The 27,644-nt window shown below is 39.8% G+C and overlaps 1 protein-coding gene across 1 annotated transcript; it reads left to right on the forward strand.

The window, feature by feature from the left end:
• The first annotated feature begins 1,288 nt into the window (after positions 1 to 1,288).
• Positions 1,289 to 27,614, forward strand: ppm1f (protein phosphatase, Mg2+/Mn2+ dependent 1F). Its single transcript, XM_003225149.4, has 7 exons — positions 1,289 to 1,584; positions 8,995 to 9,125; positions 13,773 to 13,972; positions 15,462 to 15,650; positions 16,445 to 16,588; positions 19,045 to 19,138; positions 20,902 to 27,614. The coding sequence occupies exons 1-7, from the start codon at positions 1,406 to 1,408 to the stop codon at positions 21,243 to 21,245; spliced, it is 1,281 nt and encodes a 426-aa protein (XP_003225197.3). The 5' UTR covers positions 1,289 to 1,405; the 3' UTR covers positions 21,246 to 27,614.
• Positions 27,615 to 27,644: the final 30 nt, after the last annotated feature.

The raw sequence follows: 27,644 nt of genomic DNA on the forward strand, positions 1-27,644 counted from the left end.
CTGAGCTGCTGAACTTGCAGACTGAAAGGTCCCAGGTTCAAATCCCGGGAGCGGAGTGAATGTCCACTGTTAGCTCCAGCTCCTGCCAACCTAGCAGTTCGAAAACATGCCAATGTGAGTAGATCAATAGATACTGCTCCAGCGGGAAGGTAACAGCGCTCCATGCAGTCAGGCCTATGGCCACATGACCGTGGAGGTGTCTACGGACATGCAAATGTGAGTAGATCAATAGGTACCGCTCCGGCGGGAAGGTAGCGGTGTTCCATGCAGTCATGCCTGTGGCCACATGACCTTGGAGGTGTCTACGGACATGCAAATGTGAGTAGATCAATAGGTACGGCTCTGGCGGGAAGGTAACAGCACTCCATGCAGTCATGCCTATGGCCACATGACCTTGGAGGTGTCTATGGACATGCCAATGTGAGTAGATTAATAGGTACGGCTCCGGCGGGAAGGTAACGGCGCTCCATGCAGTCATGCCAATGGCCACATGACCTTGGAGGTGTCTATGGACAACGCCGGCTCTTTGGCTTAGAAATGGAGATGAGCACCAACCCGCAGAGTTGGACACGACCGGACTTAACATCAGGGGAAACCTTTACCTAAGTTGTTGACAGGTCTACGAAGATGGCTCCTGTAATCCGCTGTCTTTCAAAAACCGTCTTCTATGTGCTGTGGGGCCTTCCACACAACCATGTAACTGATGGGCCTTCCACACAGCCCTATATCCCAGAATATTACGACAGGAAATCCCACAATATTTATTTATTTATGTATTTATTTACAGTATTTATATTCTGCCCTTCTCACCTGAAGGGGACTCAGGGCGGATCACATTATACACATATAGGGCAAACATTCAAAGACATAGAACAAAGACAATACAAACATAGGCTCCGAGCGGGCCTCGAACTCATGACCTCCTGGTCAGAGTGATTCATTGCAGCTGGTTGCAGCTGGCTCGCTCTCAGCCTGTGCCTTATTCGAGGCCCCTTATACACAGCCAAATAAAATCCCACATTTTATTTGAACTGGGATATATGGCAGTGCGGACTCAGATAACCCAGTTCAAGGCTGATAGTGTGGGGTTTTCTGCCTTGATATTTTGGGTGCTGTGTGGACAGGGCCCAGAGACAAGTCCCCTCAGCAGGAGAGCTTCGCCTCAGGGTGGATTGAACCATTGGGACAGAGCGGGGGGGATTTGGCATCCTGAGGGGGCGAATGGGGCGTGGTGAAGGGAAATCCCCCCTCCTCGCTGGCAATGGTTTCACCCCCTCCCCTGTCTCTCGCTTCAGGCGGCCTTTCTTTCCCGCGCTTTTTCATTCGGTCAGGAAGCGCCGCCGCCTTGGCCTCGTCGCCGGCCTCTCGGGGCGGAGGAGGAGGCGGAGGCCGCGGGAGCCGGGCCATGGCCACCCCTGAGGCGGCGCGGGCCTGCTTGGCCTCCTTCTTGAGGGACTTCCCGAGGCCTCTGGGCCCCGACGAGGCCTTGCCCTGGAGCCCCCCGGGACGAGGAGGCGCTGCCCTCCGCCAGGCCGAAGCCCCCGCCGAGCTGGCCGAGTCGGGCAGGGCCTTCCTGAGCAGCAGGTAGGCGCGCGCGCAGCTCTGGGAAGACGCGTGTCGTCGGGGCACGTGTGAATCAGGAGTGGGCAGCTCCTGGACGCGGGTCAGGAGAGGGCTCGCCCCTTATTACAGTAGAGTCTCACTTATCCAACATAAACGGGCTGACAGAACGTTGGATAAGCGAATATCTTGGATAATAAGGAGGGATGAAGGAAAAGCCTATTAAACATCAAATGAGGTTATGATTTTACAAATTAAGCACCAAAACATCATGTTAGACAACAAATCTGACAGAAAAAGTAGTTCAATACGCAGTAATGCTATGTAGTAATTACTGTATTTACAAATTTAGCACCAAAATATCACGATATATTGAAAACATTGACTACAAAAATGCCTTGGATAATCCAGAACGTTGGATAAGCGAATATCTTGGATCATAAGGAGGGATTAAGGAAAAGCCTATTAAACATCAAATTAGGTTATGATTTTACAAATTATGCACCAAAACATCATGTTATACAACAAATCTGACAGAAAAAGTAGTTCAATACGCAGGAATGCTATGTAGTAATTACTGTATTTACAAATTTAGCACCAAAATATCACGATATATTGAAAACATTGACTACAAAAATGGCTTGGATAATCCAGAACCTTGGATAAGCAAGTGTTGGATAAGTGGGACTCTACTGTATTACTATAATTATATTTATTTATACAGTACTCTTTCTCTCCCCCGAAGGCAACTCAAAGTGGCTGAGGCCCTTTATTATTTATATTATTATTATTATTATTATTATTATTACAACATTTATATCCCGCCCTTCTCACCCAAGAGGGGACTCAGGGCGGCTTACAATAAACACACATATAAAAATTATACAGTGCACATAAATCAGATTAAAAATTATTAATTTACATCAACATTCATAAAAACATTCTAAAATACAAATGGACATGTCCACACAACTGAATAAAATTCCACATTACAGTAGAGTCTCGCTTATCCAGCGTAAACGGGCTGGCAAAACGTTGGATAAGCGAATATATTGGATAATAAGGAGAGATTAAGGAGAAGCCTATTAAATATAAAATTAGGTTATGATTTTACAAATTAAGCACCAAAACATCATGTTATACAACACATTTGACAAAAAAAGTAATTCAATATACAGTAATGCTACATACTAATTACTATATTTACTAATTTAGCACCAAAATATCACGATGTATTTTATTTTATTTATTTATTTACAGTATTTATATTCCGCCCTTCTCACCCCTTCTCACATTATACACACACAGGGCAAACATTCAATGCTCATATACATAGAACTGAGACAGAGACAGACAGACGTATTGAAAACATTGACTACAAAAATGAGTTGGATAATCCAGAACGTTGGATAAGCGAATGTTGGATAAGTGAGACTCTACTGTACTATTATTATATTTATTTATACAGTACTCTTCTTTATCTCCCCCAAAGGCGACTCGAAAGTGGCTGAGGCCCTTTCCACACAACTGAATAAAATTCCACATTATATGCTTTGAACTGGATTATATGACAGTGTGGACTCAGGGCCCTTCCAGACAGCCCTATAGCCCAGAATATTAAGGCAGAAAATCCCACATGATCTGAGTCTGGACTCAGATAACCCAGTTCAAAGCAGATACAGTAGAGTCTCACTTATCCAAGCCTCGCTTATCCAAGGTTCTGGATTATCCAATGCATTTTCTTACCATTATTATACTGCACTTTATTGTCTTATTTTAACTGTGAAATTACCTTTCTCCATTTTGGAACATTCTGCACTTTGCCCGGGATCTATGAATTTAGTCTCCTGACTTTAACATTGTATGATTCATGTTGATTTTAATGATTGTTTTTACTGATGTTGATGTTTTTATTGGGATAATTGTGTTATTGCTTTGTTATTGATATTTGATTGTTGTATCGGGCAAGGCCCCATGTAAGCCGCCCCGAGTCCCTTCAGGGAGATGGGGCGGGATATAAAAATAAAGTTGTTATTATTATTATTATTATTATTATTATTAATAATATTGTAGTCAATGTTTTCAATATATCGTGATATTTTGGTGCTTTAGAGCATGTGTAAAGGGGGTATATCCATGTGCTAATGGGTTCATGTTCAGCACTCCATACAGGTACGCACTAGTCATCCCACACAAGCTTTAATAAATGTGTGTGGGATGGCTAGTGTGCACCTGTATGGAGTGGTGAGCATGCCAGAGGCACACAAACATGCCAGTCAAGGGGAGAGTTGAAAACGTGGGAAGGGATTTGTTTATTCACGTCTGGAGGTAGGTTCATAAGAGCTTATGTGACAATAGTGTGGTTATGTGGGCGCATGTGTTGAATGGCTTTTGGTTCTTTTCACAACTGGATACTTTCCAATATCTGCAGCTGGTTGTGTTCAGTTATATAGAGGAAGGAAAACATAACCCCAAGACAATTGGGAAAAATATTGTGGTAGAAAAGGCAGTGTGGTATCCTTTAACCAAAGATGTTTCACTGAAAAGCAGATTGGGAGCGCTTGCCAACAAAGAGGAAAAACAGTACTGGGCTGAGTTATGGAGCACTCTGCCATGACATTAATGTTGATCAAACTCTCATAAATAAAACCCCAATGATTTGTCAACATTGCTCATCTGTTGTAAGGATCCTCGGTGCGTTGTAGAAATATACTTCTGAGTCAGGATTAGTAAATTCTCTTCTGCCTAAATTGCGTGGACGCACATGTTTATGTGTGTATGTGCCTTCAGGTCGCCTGGCAACTTATGGAATCCTCAGAGATGCTTTTGCCAGTTCCTTCCTTTGGAATAGAGCCTACAGCCTCCTATCCAAGTATCAACCAGGGCTGGCCCTCCTTAGCTTCCAAGATCAGACTAACCCATTGATTGTTATTAAAGGAGTGTTGTAAGGTTTTGCAACAACTACAAGAAGTATTTTTATCTGCTTGCTTTTCAAGTTTCATAGAATGTATGTCTGTGTTCCATATGTTATTTAAAAAGTCATGCCCACTGTTGGCAATTATAGGTCAAAGGCAAGGCTTCAAAACCATCATAAATAAAATCCTAGTTCTTTGTGCTGCAAGAGCAGACTGAGATCAATAAAGAAAAGGAGGAAATTAAGTTTGCTTCCAGTAAGACGCTTCCTAATAGGCTGCATGCTGCCATGTCATTTCTTTAGGGAATATAAGGGAGAGGCAGTTCACCATTCACTTTTGTGTGTAGTGAGCAACGGGAGTCAAGATCACAAGGCCTTTTGGAAATTGAGATGAAACTATACACTTTGATATACGAAATTTTCCTCACTTTCTTCTTTCAGTTCAAGAAGTGTTTAGTTAAACGTATATAGTTATATAGGAATAGTGGTACTGGGCAAACATATTGGGGAGGGTTATACAAATGGACAATGCAGGGAAAATCCTAGTGTTTATTTTTAAAGTATTTATTTGCATTGGTGCATATTAGTCTTTCCAGGTGGGCCCTTTTTTTAGTACTCAGGATTATTTCTTGTGTTTCCACATGATACGTCAACAATGCCAAGTATGCACTTGGGTTATCAATAGCTTTAGGCTACTCTTTTAAATATTAAATGATGTAAATAATATTTTTTCCTGGGGCTAGAAACAGGGTAAAATATTCACCTATTAAGGTAGCAATGTGGCTCTGTTCTGTTTATGAATATGATTAAACTATCCTTGATCAAAAGGTACTATATGAAGTCACTTTAGTTTAAAATTCAGGCTTGATTTTTCCTCCCTTGAAGGTAGTTTCAATTGTTGAACACTGGTCTTTAAATATGTTGATCTGTGGCCTGGAATCTAAAAGCTGCATTCAATGCTTTAATGCTTATAAAAATCAAAATAATTTTAAATTATATGCTATACATGTACATATTTGGATGAAAACATTTGACTGAAAGGCTTTCATAAAACCCCGTGTTTTAACAGCATCAGAATGAAGCCAACACCTGTTTCGAGAACCTCCCCATCCTGACATTTGGTTATTTATGCCCACCTTCAACCAGCAGGTAGAATGGGAGTTGTCAATTAAAATATCTGAAGGGCACTGGATTGAGGGAGAAGGCAGCTCTTTTCTTCCAGCTCTCCCTCTTGCTGTTAAATGCAAGTACTTAACATGTCAGAAGCTGCATTTTCCACATACTTGCCCTGAAGCTAGTGTTAGTTGGAGAGTTTGTGTATCTCAAGGATGCTTCAATCTCCACGACTTAAAACTGTCAAGCCTGCTCCTCTTTCACCGCATGAATTCCTCAGGAGGGAGGGGCATGCTTCTCTGACCAAGAAAACATGCCACTTTTGAGACTCATGTGCTTTCTGAGAAAAAACAAATGTGTACCATTCAGTAAAATTGTCTCTTAATCTGTAATGGCTGAATCAGATTTGGGTGTAAGTTCATTTTTTAAAAATAATTTCAAGACCCTGTTAGAGTCCCCCCCCCTTCCCTGCAGAGATGACTTACCTGAGGCATTTTGATCAACAATGTGAGATAAAATCCATCTGGTTGCTTCCTTGAACCCAGTGGGGCTTTTTTTTTTTTTTTGAAAACGCAGCTAGGGTTATGCATATGTGGTGGCGGGATAGAAAAAATAAAGTATTATTATTATTATTATTATTATTTTATTATTAATCTTATTATTATTATGTTCACTGTTTCCAGATGCTGCTACTTATGGAGGGCTGGGCTGGTCATGTCAGGGAGTGGAGAGAGAGAGCATATTTTAAGTATGGTAATTGCGTTCTCCAAACAATGTAATGTGCTGACAGTAGTCTTAATGTCACATATAGCCTTATAGGAAAGATCCTCTAGGTAGGGCCCCTTCCACATCCATATAACCCAGAATATTTATTTATTTATTTATTAGTAACATTTCTATCCTGCCCTTCTCACCCCAAAGGGGACTCAGGGCGGCTTACAAGTTATATTTACATACAATATATTATATTATTAACATAGCACAATATAAGCATTATATATTACTATATTGTACTATAATATTATATTGTAATATTATTAGTAATATTACATGTAATAAAAATATACAGTTATATTAAATATATTAAATAAATTAAATATCAAGGCAGAATAGCCCACAATATCTGCTTTGAACTGGGATATCTGAGTCCACACTGCCATATATCCCAGTTCAAAGCAGATAATGTGGGATTTTATTCAGCTGTGTGGAAGGGCTGTGGGTAAGGTGCCTTAGGGGCACCATTGGACTTGAAGGCCTACAGTCTAAATCACCCTACAGTCTAAATTTAGTTGGCAATTTATACCCCTTGATGCACAGCACTCTACAAGGTACGATTCTGGTTTTTATTTCACCTGTAGCCAATACAAGTTGGCTTTGGCAAGGACAAGTACATTCCTGGCTATCCCTGGCAAATACGCCCTCTTATTTGCACGGCTGATTCAAGTGAATTAATTTCCTCTATTCATCTTTGCTTTGTGTCATATTCTAATTTAGTAGGAGCATATTCTAATTTAGCAGGGGTTTTATATACTGGCTTTATGTATATTGTTGTATGTTAATTTGGCATTGTTATTGTTTTATCAATGTTCATATTTTACTGTATTTTGTATACTCTGTTGCACTACTACAAGCTTTGTAAGCTGCCCTGAGTCCTTTTTGGGAGATGGTGGTGGAATATAAATAAAGTTATTATTATTATTATTATTATTATTATTATTATTAGTATCATTATTATTAGTATTGACACAACGACATTGTATGACACAGCAAACAAGATAGATATGCTGGATTTTGTATCACAAAATCACAAGTCGAACACTTCCCAAGCGTTTAGGACTGTGTGATGTATTTTTGGATGATGCTCGTAGATCCCAGTAGGGTGGCCTTTTGCAGTTGGCAGATCGTGATTTTGTCAATGTCTATTGTTTCCAAATGCCGGCTGAGATCTTTTGGCACGGCACCCAGTGTGCCCATCACCACCGGGACCACCTGTACTGGTTTCTGCCAGAGTCTTTGAAGTTCAATCTTGAGGTCGTGATAGCGGCTGAGTTTTTCCTGTTGTTTGTCATCTATTATTATTGTTATTATTATTATTATCATCATCATTTTTCCTACACTGATTCTAAGTTATTTTCACGCTTCACACACTTTTTTTAATTCCATACTTTTATTTAGTTCTCTGCAGCCTGTACGTTTCCCTTTTCGGTGCCAGTATGTGCTGTGTTTCTCCATGTAACAATGTATGTGCTGTGTTTCTCCATGTAACACTGTATGTGCTGTGTTTCTCCACTGGCATGCCTTTTCCCCTGCAGCTATATGTTTCATGATGGAATATCATAATATTGCTGTTGTATTGTGCCCAGCGCAATTACCCCATGAAGAGTAAAGTGATGTTTTAAAATTAGCTGGTTAGCTCTGATTCTTTTTGTCCGCCTTGTTTCCACTTAGTTTTCCTGAAAGGAAGCCAAGCATTGCTCAACACCGAGAGCTGTAGGTTGTGTCCTGTAGGAAATTCTGGGAGGAAGAAGGATGCTATTGTTACCATCACAATTCGGATATGGGACATGGCTGTGGGGGAGGGAGGAAAGAGAATAACAGGAAATACTTAGAATGAGCTACAAACTGAAACATCTTTCTTGAAATGTGCACGAATGAGCTAAAGTCTTTCAAGGGTAAACTGCGTGGAACAAGTTGTCTTAGATCTCTAGAATAAGCTGCCGTAACTACCACTTTGAACCTTAGAATAGATTCACAAGGGGTTTTATATATCTAAAATTATTACTGCATGTTGTCCTATATTCTGACAGTATTTCTTTAGAAATTGTGGTATTTGTACATTATATTTTCATGCCCAGTCCCTCCCCTGAAAATACAGTGATGTTTTGTATGTAAACCAAAGGCTAACTTTATTTTATTAGCCAGCAAAGTGTTCATATGACTTCCTCTGGAACATATACTGTGCAAATTTTAGAAAATACTTGTTGAAAGTGCAGATATACTCACTTATATCTGCACTTTTGCACCGAAGTAGACTCCTGAGCTATACGTCTTTTGCTAAAGAATTGGCGCTGGAGGTTCCTACACCAGAAAGAAAGAGCAATTCAACATGCTTCTGCACACTTCTTAACAAAATGAACAATATGTGCACATGAAATGAAACCACCATATCAGCTAAGCCTTACACAAACAATTGCGAGTCTTCTAGAGACCCTTTGAAGCCTTTGTCCAGAATGCAAGGTTGGAATCTTATACAATAAATGCAATTGCAATCTCAAGTTTTTTTTCCAGGGGCTTTGTTTCACTGAGATGGAACAAAAGTTACTTTGTTTTCGACTTTAACTGTTAAAACAATGTCTTGCCTTCTTCATGCCTCCTGTTTTAAGGCCTTTCCTTCTTTGTCTCATCAGGAATGTGCCACCTCTCCTTGCAGCATCTTTGATTCATGCAGCGATCAGTGATCTGCTACGGGCTGATCTTAATGAATTTCAAAAGCACAGTGTTGAAGAGGAAGAAGCTGGAGACCATGGGGCATCGCCTTGTAAGTATCTTGGTAATAACTGGGGCCCAAGCAAAGACTCACTACTATTTTGGTGGATATTCCCGCTTTTTTATATTTCATACCTTCAGTGACATGTTGGGAAAGAGGACCTCTACCTAAATAACATGCAGAAAGGGAATGGCTGCCATTATCACAGGAGCCCCCGGTGGCGCAGTGTGTTAAAGCACTGAGCTGCTGAACTTGCAGACCGAAAGATCGCAGGTTCGAATCCGGAGAGCGGAGTGAGCGCCTGCTGTTAGCTCCAGCTTCTGCCAACCTAGCAGTTCGAAAACATGCAAATGTGAGTAGATCAATAGGTACCGCTCTGGCGGGAAGGTAACGGCGCTCCATGCAGTCGTGCCAGTGGCCACATGACCTTGGAGCTGTCTTCGGACAACGCCAGCTCTTTGGCTTAGAAATGGAGATGAGCACTAACCCCCAGAGTCGGACACGACTAGACTTAATGTCAGGGGAAACCTTTACCTTTACCTTATCAACTCTTTTGGGATTATGAGAATGTGAGGCCTTAGCTGAAGCAAGAAATTGAATGTTCTAGAAGTAGGGTCATACCTATTTAAGAGGGGGGCTGCATATGGACCACAGATATTATATTATACACTCTTGTCTGTTAAAGGCACAAAGGATGAAACCTTGCTTCTGGGCAGTAATATTTGACAGAGATACGAAGGTTATTTGTCAAATTTCCTCTTCCCTCATTCCACATACTGCTTCTCTAGGCTGGCTTACTGTCTGCTTTTATCTTGCTCTGCTCTCAGCTTTTATTTCTGTCATGCCACATGACTATCTAAAACTCTGTTGATGGCTTTCACTTTGGTTTTTTAATTGTTTTAGATGTTCTGTTGAGAGCCGGCTTTGTAGAATGATTACAGCATTGCGCCAGCGTGAGATTGAGAACCCTGCTAAGCCATGAAATGTACTTAGTTGCTTTAATTCAGTCATTATCTCTCAACGTAGCTTTCCCTCACAGGACTGTTGTGAGGACAAAATCGCTGTGCGCTTTGCAGAGAAGGGATGTAGACTGTGCTTTTAAGGCCCCACCTCACGATCTTGCCCAAACACTGGAGAGAACTCAGCCCTTCTCATCACTGTTTTTCCTCTGAATCACACATGGAGTAATAAATTGTCCCCATCTTCTGGAGGTCACAAACATTGCATGTCTTCATGTAACATTTGAAAACAAACCACTACATTTACTATGAGCGTCAGCAGCTCACAAGATTTTAAATCATACTAAAAAAGAAGAAACAAAAATTTACATATGCTGCCAAGCTGAAGGAAAATTGGTACAAGATGTTTTTTAGGTGGTACCTTACACCGGAAAGGCTAGCTAGATTCAGTAAAGGAAAAGGTAATGGGAAATGTTGGAAATGTGAGAAACACAAGGGAGACTTCATACATATGTGGTGGAGGTGTAAAAAAGTTCTGGCGTGAAGTCCACAGAGAGATGGAGAAAATACTTCAAATAAATTTTGATTTAAAACCAGAGTATTTTCTCTTAGGAATTACAGATTTTCAGATGGACCCTAATACGAATGAGCTGTTTGTATATTTTGTAACGGCTGCCAGAATATGCCTAGCACAATTGTGGAAAACCCAAGAAATTCCTTCCAAGGAAAAATGGATCTTGAGAATCCATTAGACATTAGGAATATGGACTTACTGACACAAATATTATCACAGAATAACTCACAAAGGCAAAAGACAGACTGGAGCAAATTGGGACTATATCTGACAAAAAATAAAAATAAAATAACAAAACTTTATTGAAACAGGTTAAACAACAACCCAAGGCCCGTAGAAGCAAAAATACAAATACTGATCAATGTACAGTCACGAAGAAAACATGATCCGCAATGAAGATCTCGAAGAGTCTCACTTATCCAGGCTTCACTTATCCAAGCTTCTGGATTATCCAAGCCATTTTTGTAGTCAATGTTTTCAATATATCGTGGTATTTTGGTGCTAAATTCGTAAATACAGTAATTACAACATAACATTACTGCATATTGAACTACTTTTCTGTCAAATGTGTTGTATAACATGATGCTTTGGTGCTTAATTTGTAAAATCATAACCTAATTTGATGTTTAATAGGCTTTTCCTTCATCCCTCCTTATTATCCAAGATATTCGCTTATCCAAGCTTCTGCCGGCCCGTTTAGCTTGGATAAGTGAGACTCTACTGTACTATGTTAGGTTATGTGTTTGTTTTGGGGTACCTTTTTTTTTTTTAACCTTACCAATCCTCTATATTCGGTCTTTTTTCTATCTTTCCCAAATTGTTCCCCCACTTTTAATGTATCAATAAAATCATTAAAAATATTTTAAATCATACTATCCCAAAACATGTCGGCGTCTCTCTCCTTCTCCTCCTTCTCCTTCCAAACAAATACAGTAGATTTTCACTTATCCAAGCCTCTGGATAATCCAAGCCATTTTTGTAGTCGATGTTTTCAATATATCATGATATTTTGGTGCTAAATTTGTAAATACAGTAATTACAACATAACATTACTGCGTATTGAACTACTTTTTCTGTCATATTTGTTGTCCAACATGAAGTTTTGGTGCTTAGTTTGTAAAATCATAACCTATTTTGATGTTTAATAGGCTTTCCCTTAATCCCTCCTTATTATCCAAGATATTCGCTTATCCAAGCTTCTGCCGGCCCGTTTAGTTTGGATAAGTGAGACTCTACTGTATATTCCAAATTCATAAATCACCTTCTCTTTCCAGACAAATATATTCCAAATTAATACATTGTCTTCTTCTCCTCCTCATTGTTATTATCATCAACATCTACCCTGCTTTATTTCTCTAAAAAGAGATCCAAAGCGTCTAACATTAAAAGTTATTTAAAAGTTCTGAGGATGCCTGCCATAGATGTGGGCGAAACGTCAGGAGAGAATGCTTCTGGAACATGGCCACACAGCCCGAAAGACATACAACAACCCTGTGATCCCGGCCATGAAAGCCTTCGACAACATATTTAAAAGTTGTTTTTCATTTGCAAAAGTTTCTTGACATCATGTGCTAGGTCACCCCACATGGCTATGGAAAGCTGAGGTAACTAAGTTTGCCGTAAGGGGGGAAAAGTCACTTGTAGCACAGCTTCTTACCTCACTTATTATTACTTAGTAACAGGGGATCTGTGTCCATATAATGGTCACTGCTAATAATTTTGCATTTAAATATGTTCTCGCTTGGGTGTCTACTTGAAAGGGGTTGTTTTTCAAGCCTTTCTGTTGACATGGTAACTTCTGCAACTTCTGTGTTCCAGCCATTTCCAGGAAAATAGCTCCATGGGTAGCTCTACTGGTAAAGCTTCTACACAATACTGTTTTCTTTCTAAGTGCATTGCGTATTATACTATTTCAGTATGCAACACCACTTAGCTATCAAATTGTGTCTTGTGTGTGTTGGGCAACTTCCTCCTCCAGGCATGATAATTTGAAGAAAAACTTAATAGCTTTGGTTGGTGGATCTTGGGATTTTCATAAGGTACAGAGCACAGTCTACGGTCTAATTCTCGCCTTTCCGTGCTCAATCCATTTTGTTTTGTTATTAAGGAAGAGAAACACGATATTTGGCTTCTTTTCTGTATTTTGCAATTAGAGCACATTTTATTTATTTATTTATTTATTTATTTACTAGCTGTGCCCTGCCACGCGTTGCTGTGGCCCATTGGAATTGCACTGAATAGCTCCGGTTTTTGGGGTTTTTTTAGGCCTTGTGGAGGTTCGTGACGTGATATTTTGTGGTTTCAACCTCGAGGTGTGGATGATGGATTGTGTTGTGAAATTTCGAGGTTGGGGGGTGTTTAGTTTTGTTGTTTTGCTCGGTGCCAGGATTCCATCACTCTTTTATATACAGTAGAGTCTCACTTATCCAACATAAACGGGCCGGCAGAATGTTGGATAAGCGAATATGTTGGATAATAAGGAGAGATTAAGAAAAAACCTATTAAACATCAAAATAGGTTATGATTTTACAAATTAAGCACCAAAACATCATGTTAGACAACAAATTTGACAGAAAAAGTAGTTCATTATACATTAATCCTATGTAGTAATTACTGTATTTACGAATTTAGCACCAAAATATCATGATATATTGAAAACATTGACTACAAAAATGCGTTGGATAATCCAGAACGTTGGATAAGCGAGTGTTGGATAAGTGAGACTCTACTGTATATAGATTTACTACATTTATATGCCAACCTTCTCACCCTGAAGGGGACTCAGAGCGGCTTACAAATTAAATTTACATACCATATTATATTATTAGCATAGTACAATACTGGTAATAAACTACTATATTGTACTGTATCAATATATTGTAATATTATTAGTAATATTACATTTAAAATATAATATGTAATTAATATTATTATATTGTATTATTACTATTATATCGTATTACAAGATTATGAATATTATATGTATATTATATATATATTTACCATAATCAATGCTTTTTAAAAGGGTTGAAACTAAGCCTTTAAAAAAGAACTAGAAACAGTTGAAGGAGTGAGCGGAATGGTATGGAGGATAGGAACAAAATATGCGTTGCATGCCTCCAAATTACTTCCTATAACGTCTTGCTTTTCTTTGTCTTTTGGTAGTGCTGGATGGAGGCCCTTTGCAGCGCTGTTTCTTTAACAAACTCTGGGATGTTTGCGGCAAATGGCAGAAGCAGCTGCCAATCCTGAAGCCCCTTGAACGCTACCTCCAGATTTCTGTCCACGCGACTCGTAATAGCCGCCGAAAAATGGAGGACAGACACGTTTGTCTCCTGGAATTCAACCAGCTTTTTGGCATGACGGTACATTTCTAGGGCTCGGCTGAGGGTAATCGGGTGTCCACAGTCACTCTTATTTGGAGGAATGAGCAAAAATAATCTAGGCCTAAGAGTGGTGGATTTCTCTTCTGGTTGGCTGTGTCGGTTTTAAAATGGCAAATTTTATGTGGAACTATTTGTTAAGCAGTGTTTCCTGTTTAACTTGATCACCCGAAGTTGTTGTCAGCAACAGCACTCCCTATAAACCATTAAACCATCATATTAAACCCCATACTAATGAATATCTGAATATCTAAATGTCTGTTTGTAAGGCAGAGGTACATTTGGCCTTGCAAATGTTATTGGATGGTAGATCCCATCAGCTCTTGCTGGCATAGCTAATTGTGAGGAGGAATAATAGAAGCAATCCAGCAGCTACTGGAAGGCCTACTTATAGTATAAGGGTTTCTATTACTGGAGATTTTGCAGAGTGGCTTTCTTTTTTTTCTTTTCTTTTCTTTTTTTTTTTTTTGCTTTTATAATGATAATAATAACAATAACAATTATTATTAATATTGGGTTGCTGTGAGTTTTCTGGGCTGTCTGGCCATGTTCCAGAAGCATTCTCTCCTGACGTTTTTCCCACATCTGTGACAGGCATCCTCAGAGGTTGTGAGGTCTGTTGAAAACGAGGCAAGTGGGGTTTATATCCCAGTGGAATGATGTCCAGGGTGGGAGAAAGAAAGAACTCTTGACTGTTGGAGGCAAGTGGGAATGTTGCAGTTGGACACCTTGATTAGCATTGAATGGCCTTGCAGCTTCAAAGCCTGGCTGCTTCCTGCCTGGGGGAATCCTTTGTTATCACTATCATGTCCAAGTCCGAGCCAAATTCACATTATTATTATTATTATTATTATTATTATTATTATTATTATTATTATGACACAAAGACACAGTATGACACAGCAAACGAGATCTATATGCTGGATTTCGTATCACAAAATCACAAGTCGAACACTTCCCAAGTGTTCAGGGCAATGTGAGGTATTTTCGGGTGATGTGTGCAGATCCCAGTAAGGTGGCCTTTTGTAATTATTATTATTATTGTTGTTGTTGTTATTGTTATTATTTAATGTGTGATTAGTGCAAAGTCAGCCCAGACCTCCAAATAGACATTTTTTTTACCTTTAATTGAAATATATTGTCAAATGGTTACATATCCTTTTGTTGTATCCTTATTATTGATTCATTGTGTACAATATAATATAATAACATGCTAAATATGAAATCCCCATGTTGGATTTTTCTCCTCTTCCAGGAAATGTTTGAAGGGCTCCCAATCTTTCTTGAATAGCGACGGGTCTTTCCTCTATAGATATTTTGCTAAAATGTCCAGAGCGGCTTGTGTAAAGTTGTGAATTGTAAACGTAACTGTATACTGATCCTTTGCAAGCCAACAAGACATTTCCATGCAATGTTTGGTTTTGCATTTGTTTTTGTTTTTCTCCTCTTTACATGACCTTACTATCCAAAGGATAACATGGACCGGGCATACTTTGCTGTGTTTGATGGCCATGGCGGAATCGATGCAGCTAACTATGCGGCTACCCATTTGCATGTCAATGTGGCAAACCACAAGGAATTCCTGACCAATCCAGGGGAGGCCTTAAGAGAAGCCTTTGAAAAAACAGACGAAATGTTTCTTTCGAAAGCCAGAAGGGAGGTGAGTGGGGAGACGTAAGACCTATGATACAGTGACAAATGGTTGGCCTGCCAAAGGAAGAGGGAGTGCCGAGAAGCATGCTCTCTTGACAATTGCCTGTTCTGTAACTACTTAATGCTGATTAGTTTGCGAAACATCCCAGATGAATAATGTATCTCTTGACTTAATAGATTTTAGATGAAGAGTCCTTGCCCACAAATTGGAGGAGATGAAAAATTATGTTTAGGTCAGCATTAATTGGCGTCTGGGTCTTTCCAGAACGGTTTTAAACATATGGGGCATCTATATTTATCTAGTTGATGTCTTTCTCTTCTTCTGGTCATAGGGACTTGGCCATGAATGAGGGGAAACTGAATTGGGGATGTTGTTGTTAGAGCCGAGCCATTCTTACTTATTTGGGTGAATTAGAAATGCTAGGGAAAGGCACATTTCTCTTATGCTGCACTTAGTAGGTGAGACAGTACAAGGATATAGCACAGCGTTTCTCAACCTGGGGGTCGGGACCCCTGGGGCGGTCGTGGGGGGGTTTCAGAGGGGTCACAAAAGACCATCATTCCCATTGTCTCCTTTTTCATGACATCCATTCTGCCAACACTGCCATACTCGTCCCACAATCAGATATTCATTACATTAGAACAAAACGATATCAGTGTGAATTCCCTGCAATTGTTTCCACATCAGTATAGAACTGCTTGCTTTTTTCCTTATGTAATGAGAGCTCACTCCCCCTCAGTACTTTTCATCCTTGAAAGAGTCTTTAGAGCATATTTTCCTTTCTTTTTTAAATCTCACAGAAGCTGCGCAGTGGCAGCACTGGTGTGGCTGCCTTGATTGTCGGCAACAAGTTGCATATCGCTTGGCTGGGGGACTCCCAGGTTATGTTGGTCCAGAAAGGGAAAACAGTCACCCTAATGGAACCTCACAAACCAGAGAGAGAGGTAACTTTGAAACTCCGTCTCGTGTGTGTCTCATTGTTTTCGTGAAGAGTTGATGATTATTTTCTAAAACATGATTTAATAAACCCTTGTATCTCATGGGATTTGAGACTCCTTGGGTTTGTCAGGGAATCGGGCGACCCCGACTGATTGATGAGCCAGATCTCACCTCTGCTCACCCGTCAGACCACTTTGCAAATGCAAAGAATGACAACTTCATTGATTTTATCTGCTGATCCCAGCGGCACTGAAGCTTTATTTACACTAATATTTACAGTGCTAATGACCAAAGCTGTCAGGACACATCTTGCATCCGCAAGATCAAACATGGAACTTCTCAGTCTCTCTCAGAGTCCGTTCTCTGTACACTGAAGCACCTCCTCTGCATTCCACAGCCTGTGATGTATCTTCCTGTCACGTAGCAAACGGAAGTGTTTGTCATTTGCCCTTCCAGCAATCAATCAGGGCTCGCTGCAGATAACCGCTTGACTGCTGGAATGCTTGCCGGAACTAAATACACTTTCACAGCAACAATAGATTAAACATTTCACTTCATATCACAAAAACACTAATAGGGTTTTGGTCTCCACTGTGGGCTTTGGAACCAAACTCCAGCAGATACAGAGAGTCTGCTGTATGGTAATAATAATCATAATCTTTATTTATATTCCACTTTATCTCCCCGGAGGGACTCAGAGTGGATTACAGTACACATATAGGCCTTTTTACACAATGAACGACATACAATACACAGATAAGGTAAAGGCCTTCCCCTTTTCATCTCCGGCGTCTGGAGGCACTGCTCAACTTCCAGCCATGGGGAGATGGTCTTGTTCCGTTTTCCATGCTGAGGAGCCTGCTGTCCGTAGACATGAGGCGTCCTTTTATCTTCCCACCAAGGCAGTACCTATTGATCTACTCGCATTGCATGCTTTCAAACAGTTAGGTTGGCAGAAGCTAGGGCTGACTGTTGGGAACTCACCCCGACCCATGGCTTCAAATTGCTAACCCTCCGGTCAGCAGCTAGCAGTTTTAACCACTGTGATCCACGGTTAACATCAAGGGTTTGATTTTTATGTACAGTAGAGTCTCACTTATCCATCATAATTTACAATAATATATAATAATACAATGTATTGTATATACATATAATATTGATAATATTATATTGTAATATGATATAATAATACAATATAATAATATTAATTATATTTTATATATTACATGTAATATTACTAATAATATTACAATATATTGATATAGTACAATATAGTAATTTAATGCCAGTATTGTGCTATGGTAATAATATAATATTGTATGTAAATTTAATTTGTAAGCCGCTCTGAGTCCCCTTTGGGATGAGAAAGGCGGGATATAAATGCAGTAAGTAAATAAATAAATAACAAACGGGCTGGCGGATAAGCATGCAAACTTCATGGCTACTCAGTGCTATTCAAGCTTGCCAATTGCAACATTCACACTTGTTTCACACAGACAAGGCTTCTTTCTCCCACCCTGGACATTATTCCACAAGTGTATGTACAGTAGAGTCTCACTTATCCAACATAAACGGGCCGGCAGAATGTTGGATAAGCGAATACGTTGGATAATAAGGAGGGGTTAAGGAAAAGCCTATTAAACATCAAATTACATTATGATTGTACAATTTAAGCACCAAAACATCATGTTTTACAACAAATCAACAGTACGTGGTAATGTTATGTAGTAATTACTGTATTTATGAATTTAGCCAAAATATTGCAATGTATTGAAAACATTGACTACTAAAATTTATTTATTTATTATTATTTCTCACATTTATATCCCGCCCTTCTCACCCGAAGGGACTCAGGGCGGCTTACAACAGTGGCAACAATTAGATGCCCATACAAACCAATATACAACAGCACATAAAACAGTTAAAACTATTAAAATACATTATAAATTAAAATATACATTTCAAACATAAAATCAGATCCATTCTTCCTCATGCTTTGTCTATAGTTCAGTCCGTGTCATTTCCACCATTTATTGATTAAAAACCTGGGCACACAGCCAGGTTAAAAGGCAGACTGTGTTGGGTAATACGGAACGTTGGATAGGCGAGACTCTACTTTACTTGGAATTTAGCCATGCCCTAATTGTTATTGCTGTGGTACAATTGGTCATCCATGTCCATGGATTTAACCATCCCGTATTCAAAATAAGTTTGATTTGTATACTTATGTTATATGTTTACATACCCAGGGTGACATAACATTATCTAGTTGAAAAAGTTTAAGAAGCCCTGGTATAGATAGCTGTGGACTACAACAGTTGGATCCTAGGGAGAAAAACTGCTAAATGTATTATACTTTCTCAAGCTGTTCATATACCGTACATTATTCTCATCTGTTGCGCTTGTGGTTTGTGCACTTTCCCAGCAGTGGCTTAGCGAAGCTTGTTTGTTTTTTGTGTAGGACGAAAGACAACGCATCGAAGCCCTAGGAGGCTGTGTCACCTACATGGACTGCTGGCGCGTCAATGGGACTCTGGCTGTTTCTCGAGCTATTGGTAAGCGAAAAAGCAGAAATATACAAAAAAAATATTCATTCAACATATTTAGCTCAATGTTTTTAAAAATGCCAGCATACCACTGTGATGGGAAGTGGTTGTTTATTCTCCCGCAGTTTGAAATGGGATGTTTTCCTTTGGATAGGGGGTTATTTCAGAACACAATCTCAACAATTAGAAACTTCTTAATTATTTGGGACCTGGGCGGGGGGAGGTTGCATAAACATGTCTTGTGGGAAAGAATGAGACTGGATCCTAATTGAGTTAAGTATGTGTTTTTCGTCACATTGAGAGACAATGCCGCATTTGCTAACTTTGGACTCGGTTGGTGCCTTTCTGGCACCTACATTAATAATCGCTTTGCATGGCGCATTGCCATAGTAACGCACACCTGGCATGGTATGCGAAAGAATAAAGCTCCTCCAGTTTCCTTCTGGAAGCATCTGTAACGCTCTTTTAACATTGTAGATGTGCCACTCAAGGTGGCATGTGTGTGCGTTGGCATCAGGAGCCATTTGCTCATGTGTTGTTTTCGTGGCGTTCCCTGACAATACCATGTTTTTCTTTTTGGAAAGAGTAGTTTTTAGCTTTGCCTTCGCTTCCGCGTACAAAATGTTTTGATTTTTGTTTGTTTATTCCCTCCGTGTTTAACCTTCCTTTCTTTTCATAAAGAGGATTACTTACAGGCAATTCACAATGTGTGCCAAAACACAATGAAGCTCCAAGTAAGCAAATTTATCAGCTGAGGCAAAATAAAAACACGCAGAAGAATAAGCCACAAAAGCATCTAAATCTAATAAGAAATAGAGTAAAATAATAAATGTATTAATAATAATAGAAATAGAGTAAAATAAATGTAAAAGTGACAATAATAATAGAGTAAAATAATAAACATAATAATAATGAATAGAGTAAAATAATAAATGTAACAATACCAATAATAATAGAGAAAAATAATAAAAATACCATATATACTTGACTATAAGCCGACCTGAATATAAGCCCACCAGGACCCTCACCCGGGTATAAGCCGAGGAGGTTATTTTTTTTTCCAGTCCTAAAAAGGGCTGAAAAACTAGGCTTATACTTGAGTATATACAGTAAATATATATTATTTATTACATGTAATATTACTGGTAATATTACAGTCTAGTGGTATGGTGCAATATGCTGGTATATAGTGCTAGTGTTGTGCTGTACTATTGATATAATAGACTGCATGTAAATATTATTTGTAAGCCGCTCTGAGTCCCCTTCGGGGTGACAAGGGTGGGATATAAATGTAGTAAATAAATAAATTCCTACTCAGGAAAAGCAGATGAGGGATTTCATAGGATGCTAAGGAACAAAACACGATTTGGGTAATATCAAGATGCAGAAGTTCTTTAATCCCAGTTCACCTCCTTCCTCTGGTGATTCTGAAGTTGTGCTGTTCCTTCTGTTCGCATAACTGATGATGAGCAATGATGGGAGATGTAGTTCAGGGACATCTGGAAAGCCTTAAAAGGGGAGGAAAGCAATGAACATTTAAATTTATTTGTGAGTTTTTGTATTTGATATTACTGAATGCTGGTTTTATATCTGTAAGCCGCCCTGAGTCCCTCTGGGGAGATGGTGGCGGGGTACAAAAATAAAATTATTTTTATTATTATTATTATTATTATTATTATTATTATTATTATTATTATTATTATTATTATAACATTGACAAAAAGAATGGCGTAGCTGGGCTAGCTTGTTAATGTCATTCTCTTATTTTATAGGTGACCTGCTCCAAAAGCCCTATATCTCTGGCTGTGCGGACGGTGCATCCGCTGAGCTGACAGGGGCCGAAGATTATGTGCTTTTGGCTTGCGACGGGTTTTTTGACGCCATCCAGCCTTTTGAGGTGGTGGACCACGTTCTCGAGCACCTGATGCAAAGCAAAGGGGACGGCCTCAAGACCGCCGAGAGCTTGGTGGCGGCAGCCAAGGAGAGCGGCTCCACCGACAACATCACCGTCTTGGTGGCCTTTCTAAGGGAACCCAAAGAGATTATGGCTGATTGTCTCAGGGACCCCAAGAGCTGCCTTGCCGACGACATTTCCAGTTCTGAAACAAACAATTGAAAGCGGGACTGTCCGATCTGCCAAAAGCCCAACATCCGAGTATAAGCAGGTTTGAAAAGAAAACCAGAACTCTGTATAACACCTGGAAACCAAAACAACTATGTTGTGGACGAAGTGCCAGAAGTCAAGTTTCTCCGTATCCTGACCCTTTGAAACTGGGATTTTCTTCTATAAAACAGGGTTGTACCACTTCAGTCAGGATGCGAGAGATGGCTGGCTCTTTCTCCCTGCTAAGAAAAGGGCTATTTGATCTAAAAGCCATTTTTTTCAAGGCAAAGGGAGAGGAGAGCTGTGGCCTAATATTGTTGCCTTTTCGATATGGAGATTGGTTGTGTTCTTTTTTAATGGTGATACAACCGAAGCAGAGCTATATTTACAAGTCATACGGTCCCACGGTCCAGAAATTTAGTTACAGTTTTTTGAAAGTAACTTGATGTCTCCAAATATGTTGCTTTTTAGTGACGTCGTGAAAGCTTCTGAAGGATGCAAAGTCGCTGGCGTATGGAACAATACACACTTTGTTCCGTCTGCCTTCTTGCTGCCTCAGTGTGCACAACGGAGCAAAAGTGATGTTCTTTTTCTATCAGTCAGTGAGGTTGCCTCCCTATAACTCTCAAAGTAACTTTTAAAATTTAGCTACACTTTAACACGATGGATATTCTCCATTGTTAGGTCAGAATTGTAACATATGTAGCTATAATCTCAGAGGAAACAAGAAATAATGCCAAATAACTGGTTTGTTTTGTAACTTGTTTCCAAGCTCTAGTCTGAAGTGATGCAGCTAGACCAGTGGGATTTACGTAAGCCAAGTTCCCATTGATTTAATGGGCCTGTTGTACTTGGACCTACCAGTTATTATTATTATTATTATTATTATTATTATTATTATTATTATTAACAGTTGTGCCTAGGGATTCTCTGGAAGGCCGTGAAGTAGCATACGAATTTAAAGGGCTGCTTTTAGATATTATTTAATTATAACATATATGAATAAGCTACCGTCATCATCACTGGAGATGGTTAGATTCAGTATTACATGAAGCCACTAAGACTGGAACATTAGCAGCCTTAATTTTTTATGTGGGAGGTAATGCCCCTTCTCTCTGTCACATACCAAAGAAAATATTAGTGATGTGTTAATGAGGCTCAAGAGAGAAAGGTTGGATCATGAAATGTAAAATCTGAGCAGCAAAATATCTACTGATATAGCTAAGCAGTACAGCAGAATTTATTATGTGGATGTATCATTACTCGTAACTGCCATTAAGCTTTGCTAGGATATTACATTCTCTTAAGATGTTTATTCATTACTACACTATATGCAGGTTGAGTGTCTCTTATCCAAAAAGGTTGGGACAAAAAGTGACGTATTTGAGATTTTGGAATATTTGTGTGTACATAATGTGATCTCCTGGAGATGGGACCCCATTCTAAACCCAACATTAATTTATGTTTCATGGACACCTTATACCAGGTGTCCCCAAACTATGGCCCGCGGGCCATATGCGGCCCATCGAAGCCATTTATCCGGCCCCCACGGCACAAAGGCAGAAGGGGGTTGGTTGGATTAAATGGCCCAACGGGTCTCTTCCAACCCTCTTTATTATTATTATTATTATTATTATTATTATTATTATTATTATTAACATTGAGGCTGGGAGGCCATCTGTCAGGGGTGCTTTGCTTGTGCTTTTGGTCCACAAAGGCAGAAGGGGGTTGGGCTAAATGGCCCAAAGGGTGTCTTCCAACCCTCTTTATTATTATTATTATTGTTGTTATTGCTTGGTGGCCAACTATAATCCGGCCCTCCATCGGTTTGAGGGATCGTGAACTGGCACCCAGTTTAAAAGTTTGGGGACCCCTGCCTTATACACATGCCGTGAAGGTCATTTTAAACAAAATATGCCCTTTTAATGTGCACAAAACAAAAGTTTGTGTGCCTTGAACCACCAGAAAGCAAAGGTTTCACTCAGCCAACCATAATAATAATAATAATAATAATAATAATAATAATAATAATAATAATAATAATAATAATATCATCACAAGGGGACCAGGCTCAGACATATACAATAAAATACAACAATATAAAATACATAACAATCACAACAAATTAAAATATCAAACTCTACAACACAGCCATGGGGACAATTTCAGAATTTGGAGTAGTCCAGATTTCCGAAGCAGGATAAGGGATACTCAACCTATATGACCATTTTGTTGATTTAGTGTTTCTATAATATGCATTTTATGGCATACATTATGTATAATTAAGTAATTTATTATTGTTATATTCTTCTTTTGCCGGGGACCTTTTTCAGAGTGTTATAATATGTTATAAACTTTATTTAACCGATTTTTAGATGTACATTATGAGGGTTTTTTTGCCCCAGAAACCAGTTGCTCTCCTCTAACAAAGACAGGACAGGGCTGCTTTCTTTCTGTTATGTTGTGCGGCGCATGTGGTAGCTTTTCTGGTCATTCCTATTTGATGCATCTGAAGAAAAAAAAGCACTTAAGACTTTTAAAAAGGAATGCACACAGCGGTGTAGTTCAGGGAAATACAGGACAGGTTATTTTAAAGGTTTCTCAATGATAATTTATGTAAAATGATCAGATCTCTTTCGACAGGCTAGAATCTATGATTCAATGAATCCTGTTTAATTGTGTTTTAGCTTGTGATATCAGACTTCAGCGGTTTTCTAGGCAGAATAAGAAAGAATAAGATAGACTTGCTTCTGCTATTAGAATATTATCCCCTTCATATGCAATGGAGACTGACTTAACCTGTGGATGCAGAATTCTGTCATCGTCTTGTGCATTTTGAGCCTCGGAAAGTTCTGTATATCTGTGTTTGTCTCAGCTTCCTTTGTCAACACAAAGCTGCTTGAATGGTCCCGTCTTTTGGTTTAAAACAAAAAGCTGTGCCCTGTATTTTTGAATTTGTTGTTTCGCAAAGGAGATGATAATAGGGCATGTGCTGGAAGCAGAGTCATTTATGCTGAATAGGAGCTGGCTAATGGACCATTAGTTTTCTCTAGTGATTTGGGAAGTGTGCTAATTTACCATCAAATTGCAAGGTTGGAGTGGCCAAGGAAAGCTTTTTTTAAAAAAGGGGGGAGGCGATGAATTTGCAGCATGCGCCTTGCAAAAGTAAATTAACATACAGCCTCTGAATAACTGGTAATGCATTCTTCGTAGATGTGGTGAATAATTTAAAAAGTTAGGAAATATTCTAGTAGTCTCGTTAGGGTCTAAACTGGTTTTTTGATTTTTAATCGTGTCAGAAGCAACTTGAGAAGATACTGCAAGTCGCTTCTGGTGTGAGAGAATTGGCCGCCTACAGAGACGTTGCCCAGGGGACGCCCGGATGCGTTACCATTCTGCTGGGAGGCTTCTCATGTCCCTGTAAGCTAGAGCTGACAGGTGGGAGCTCACCCTGTTTTGCAGTATCGAACCACCAACCTTCAGGTCAGCAGTCCAGCCCGCACAAGGGTTTAACCCATTGCGCCCGGATGTTTTACCATCCTGCTGGGAGGCTTCTCATGTCCCTGTAAGCTAGAGCTGACAGGTGGGAGCTCACCCTGTTTTGCAGTATTGAACCGCCAACCTTCAGGTCAGCAGTCCAGCCCGCACAAGGGTTTAACCCATTGCGCCACCGCGGCTCCTGTGTCTAAACTGACGAGATCAAATGGCATTGGACATCTTTATTTTCCGTTTTCAGAAGTAACACAAAACTTTGGTTTAGTTTGAAGGCATGCAGTCTGTTTTTTAAATCTTCTGGGAAGTACAGAAACGCAAAAGTTTTCCAACCGGCTTATTTGTTGGTCTGAGTCACCCAAAATTGGAATCCAGGATTTAGGAATCGTCATCCTGTTAAAAGGGTTTATCTACAGCACTTCCATTGCAAGGTTGCTGTTGTCACTGGGTTGTTTGGTGTCGCACTATTGTTGATTGATCAGTTTGTGTTACATTTAAGATCGGATCGTGAAAAATACGCCTGATTCAATTCTGTATCGGTATGTCTTTTTAAAACACATCAAAGCCCTCCTTTTGTAAAAACATTGCCATCTTCTCCCTGTACACAAAATCAGCATTAAATGTGCTGAAAGTGTTCCAAGTGCCTTGGGTGTCAAGCCAGCTTTCCAAAGCCATTGAAATGTGTATATATATAGATGGGAATGGTCCCTGCCATTTCACAGACCAGAGTCGGTGGTAGCAAGCCAGAAATGTACCACTTACGGGAGGGAGTAAACAAGGAAAGGGGTTCTTGTCACAGCCGATTAATCTGACATGCCGTGTTTTGCAGATCCTTGCAGCGAGCCGAGAGCGTGCGCAGAACCATTTGAGAACAATGGGAGAAGGGGAAAGTTTAACGAAATCCACCCTCTAATAGTGGTGTTGATGGAAGGAGAGGGAGGCATGATGAGAACGCATTTAATAATGATTAGTGCCTGTTTTTAAAAGGAGGTAGGCTGACAAGGAGAGCCACAATGCTCTCTTTCTTCTGGAGTGATCCTGAGATACTTTTGAAAATGGATTTCTCCATGCAGACTGTTCTTGCGTTGTCATTTCCAAGGAACAACGCAAACCAACAAGAAAAGCACACCTCTTGGTGTGACTGCGTCTCCTGGTGTCTTGATACTGTAGTGGTGCTGATCGGATGTGTGTTTTTGTCAATTTGGCTGTCGAGTGGCATTGGCCACCACAATGGCTTTGATAGTTGACTTTGAGTGCAGCTCAGAAGTGGGATGACACATTGCCGTGTTTGGATTGCAAGAAAGTACAGTAGAGTCTCACTTATCCAACACTTGCTTATCCAACGTTCTGGATAAGTGAGTCAATGTTTTCAATATATCGTGATATTTTGGTGCTAAATTCGTAAATACAGTAATTACTACATAGCATTACCGTGTATTGAACTACTTTTTCTGTCCAATTTGTTGTTAAACATGATGTTTAATAGGCTTTTCCTTAATCCCTCCTTATTATCCAAGATATTCGCTTAGCCAAGCTTCTGCCGGCCTGTTTAGCTTGGATAAGTGAGACTCTACTGTATCTGGAAAGTCCAGGGTGAGTGAAGAACTCATGTCAGTTGGAGGCCAGTGTGAATGTTGTAGTTAATCACCTTAATTAGCATTGAATAGCTTCATCTCCTGGCTTCTTCCTGCCTGGGGGCATCCTTTGTTCAGAGTCGTTAGCTGCCCCTGATTGATTCATGTCTTCAAAGTGTTGCTACTTATTTACTGTTCTGGTTTTTGAGTTTTTTTAAGACTGGCAAGACAGATTTTGTTCATTTTCATGGTTTCCTCCTTTCTGTTGAAGTTGTCCACATGCTTGTGGATTTCAATGGCTTCTCTGTGTAGTCTGAGGCTGGATGATCTTCTGTTGGGAGGACTTTGATGGTGTGGGGTTTGGACTGGATGGCCCTTGGGATCTCTTCCAACTCTACCGACTGTCAGCTTGACATCACTCAGAGGGTTTTGGTAAAGATAAGATGGGGAGGAACAGAGCCCTTTACTGCACTTGGAGCTCCTTGAAGGAAAGATGTAACCTATAGACAACAATTGAGGACTAGTAACATCTTTGATGTGTATGTGAGAGAAGGAGGGAGCACATTATCAGTGGCCAGTCAGTGGGCCACTCGGTCGAACTGGAGACGATCCAGTTAGCAACGGTTCATAAGGCGAGCATCTTTCCGTTACAACATCTCTTTCTCCCCCAGCATTTGGTATCTTATGTAACTACACCAAGTACAGTCGGTGACATTCCTCTTTTGTAATCTCTCCTACTATTTTGCAAAAAGTTGACAGTATTAATGACTTTGTGAGTGCTTAACGGTGGGAACGTTCCTTCCTTTGCGTCTGTTAGCGATTCAACCTTGAAAAGGAGCCCAAGTGGCAATTATATTCTGAAGCAAGCATAGTCTTGAATGCGTGTGCGCCATTCTCACTGTAATCCTATTTATTTTGGAAGACAGTCTGGAAGGACTGAAATAAGCTGGATTTATAATATATACATACACACATATATATAATAAGCCCTTTAGCCAGTATTTTTAGAGAACCCCCTCCCCAATATTTGCGATTTGTGCATGCACTGTAACCTTGCTGTTGACCATAATTATGTTTATGTTTATGCAGATCTTTTGCTTGTTTGTTTTCTAACAGTGCTTGTATACATTCTGCAATACTTGCTATTTATATTGCATGAGGTTTATTGGATGCATGTGAGAGAGACAGACAGACAGAGGATTTTCTCCCCAGTGTTCGCAGACCGATTTGCATACTGCGAGGAAGGAAATGTAGGGGAAATGATTGATGATGGGATGTCATGTTTTGGAATGTAAATAAATAAGTCACGACTTCATTTGCACCTTGCCTGTCCTTTGCTCATTAA

This window comes from Anolis carolinensis, chromosome X, assembly GCF_035594765.1.
Source record: "Anolis carolinensis isolate JA03-04 chromosome X, rAnoCar3.1.pri, whole genome shotgun sequence".
Lineage (NCBI taxonomy): Eukaryota > Metazoa > Chordata > Lepidosauria > Squamata > Dactyloidae > Anolis > Anolis carolinensis.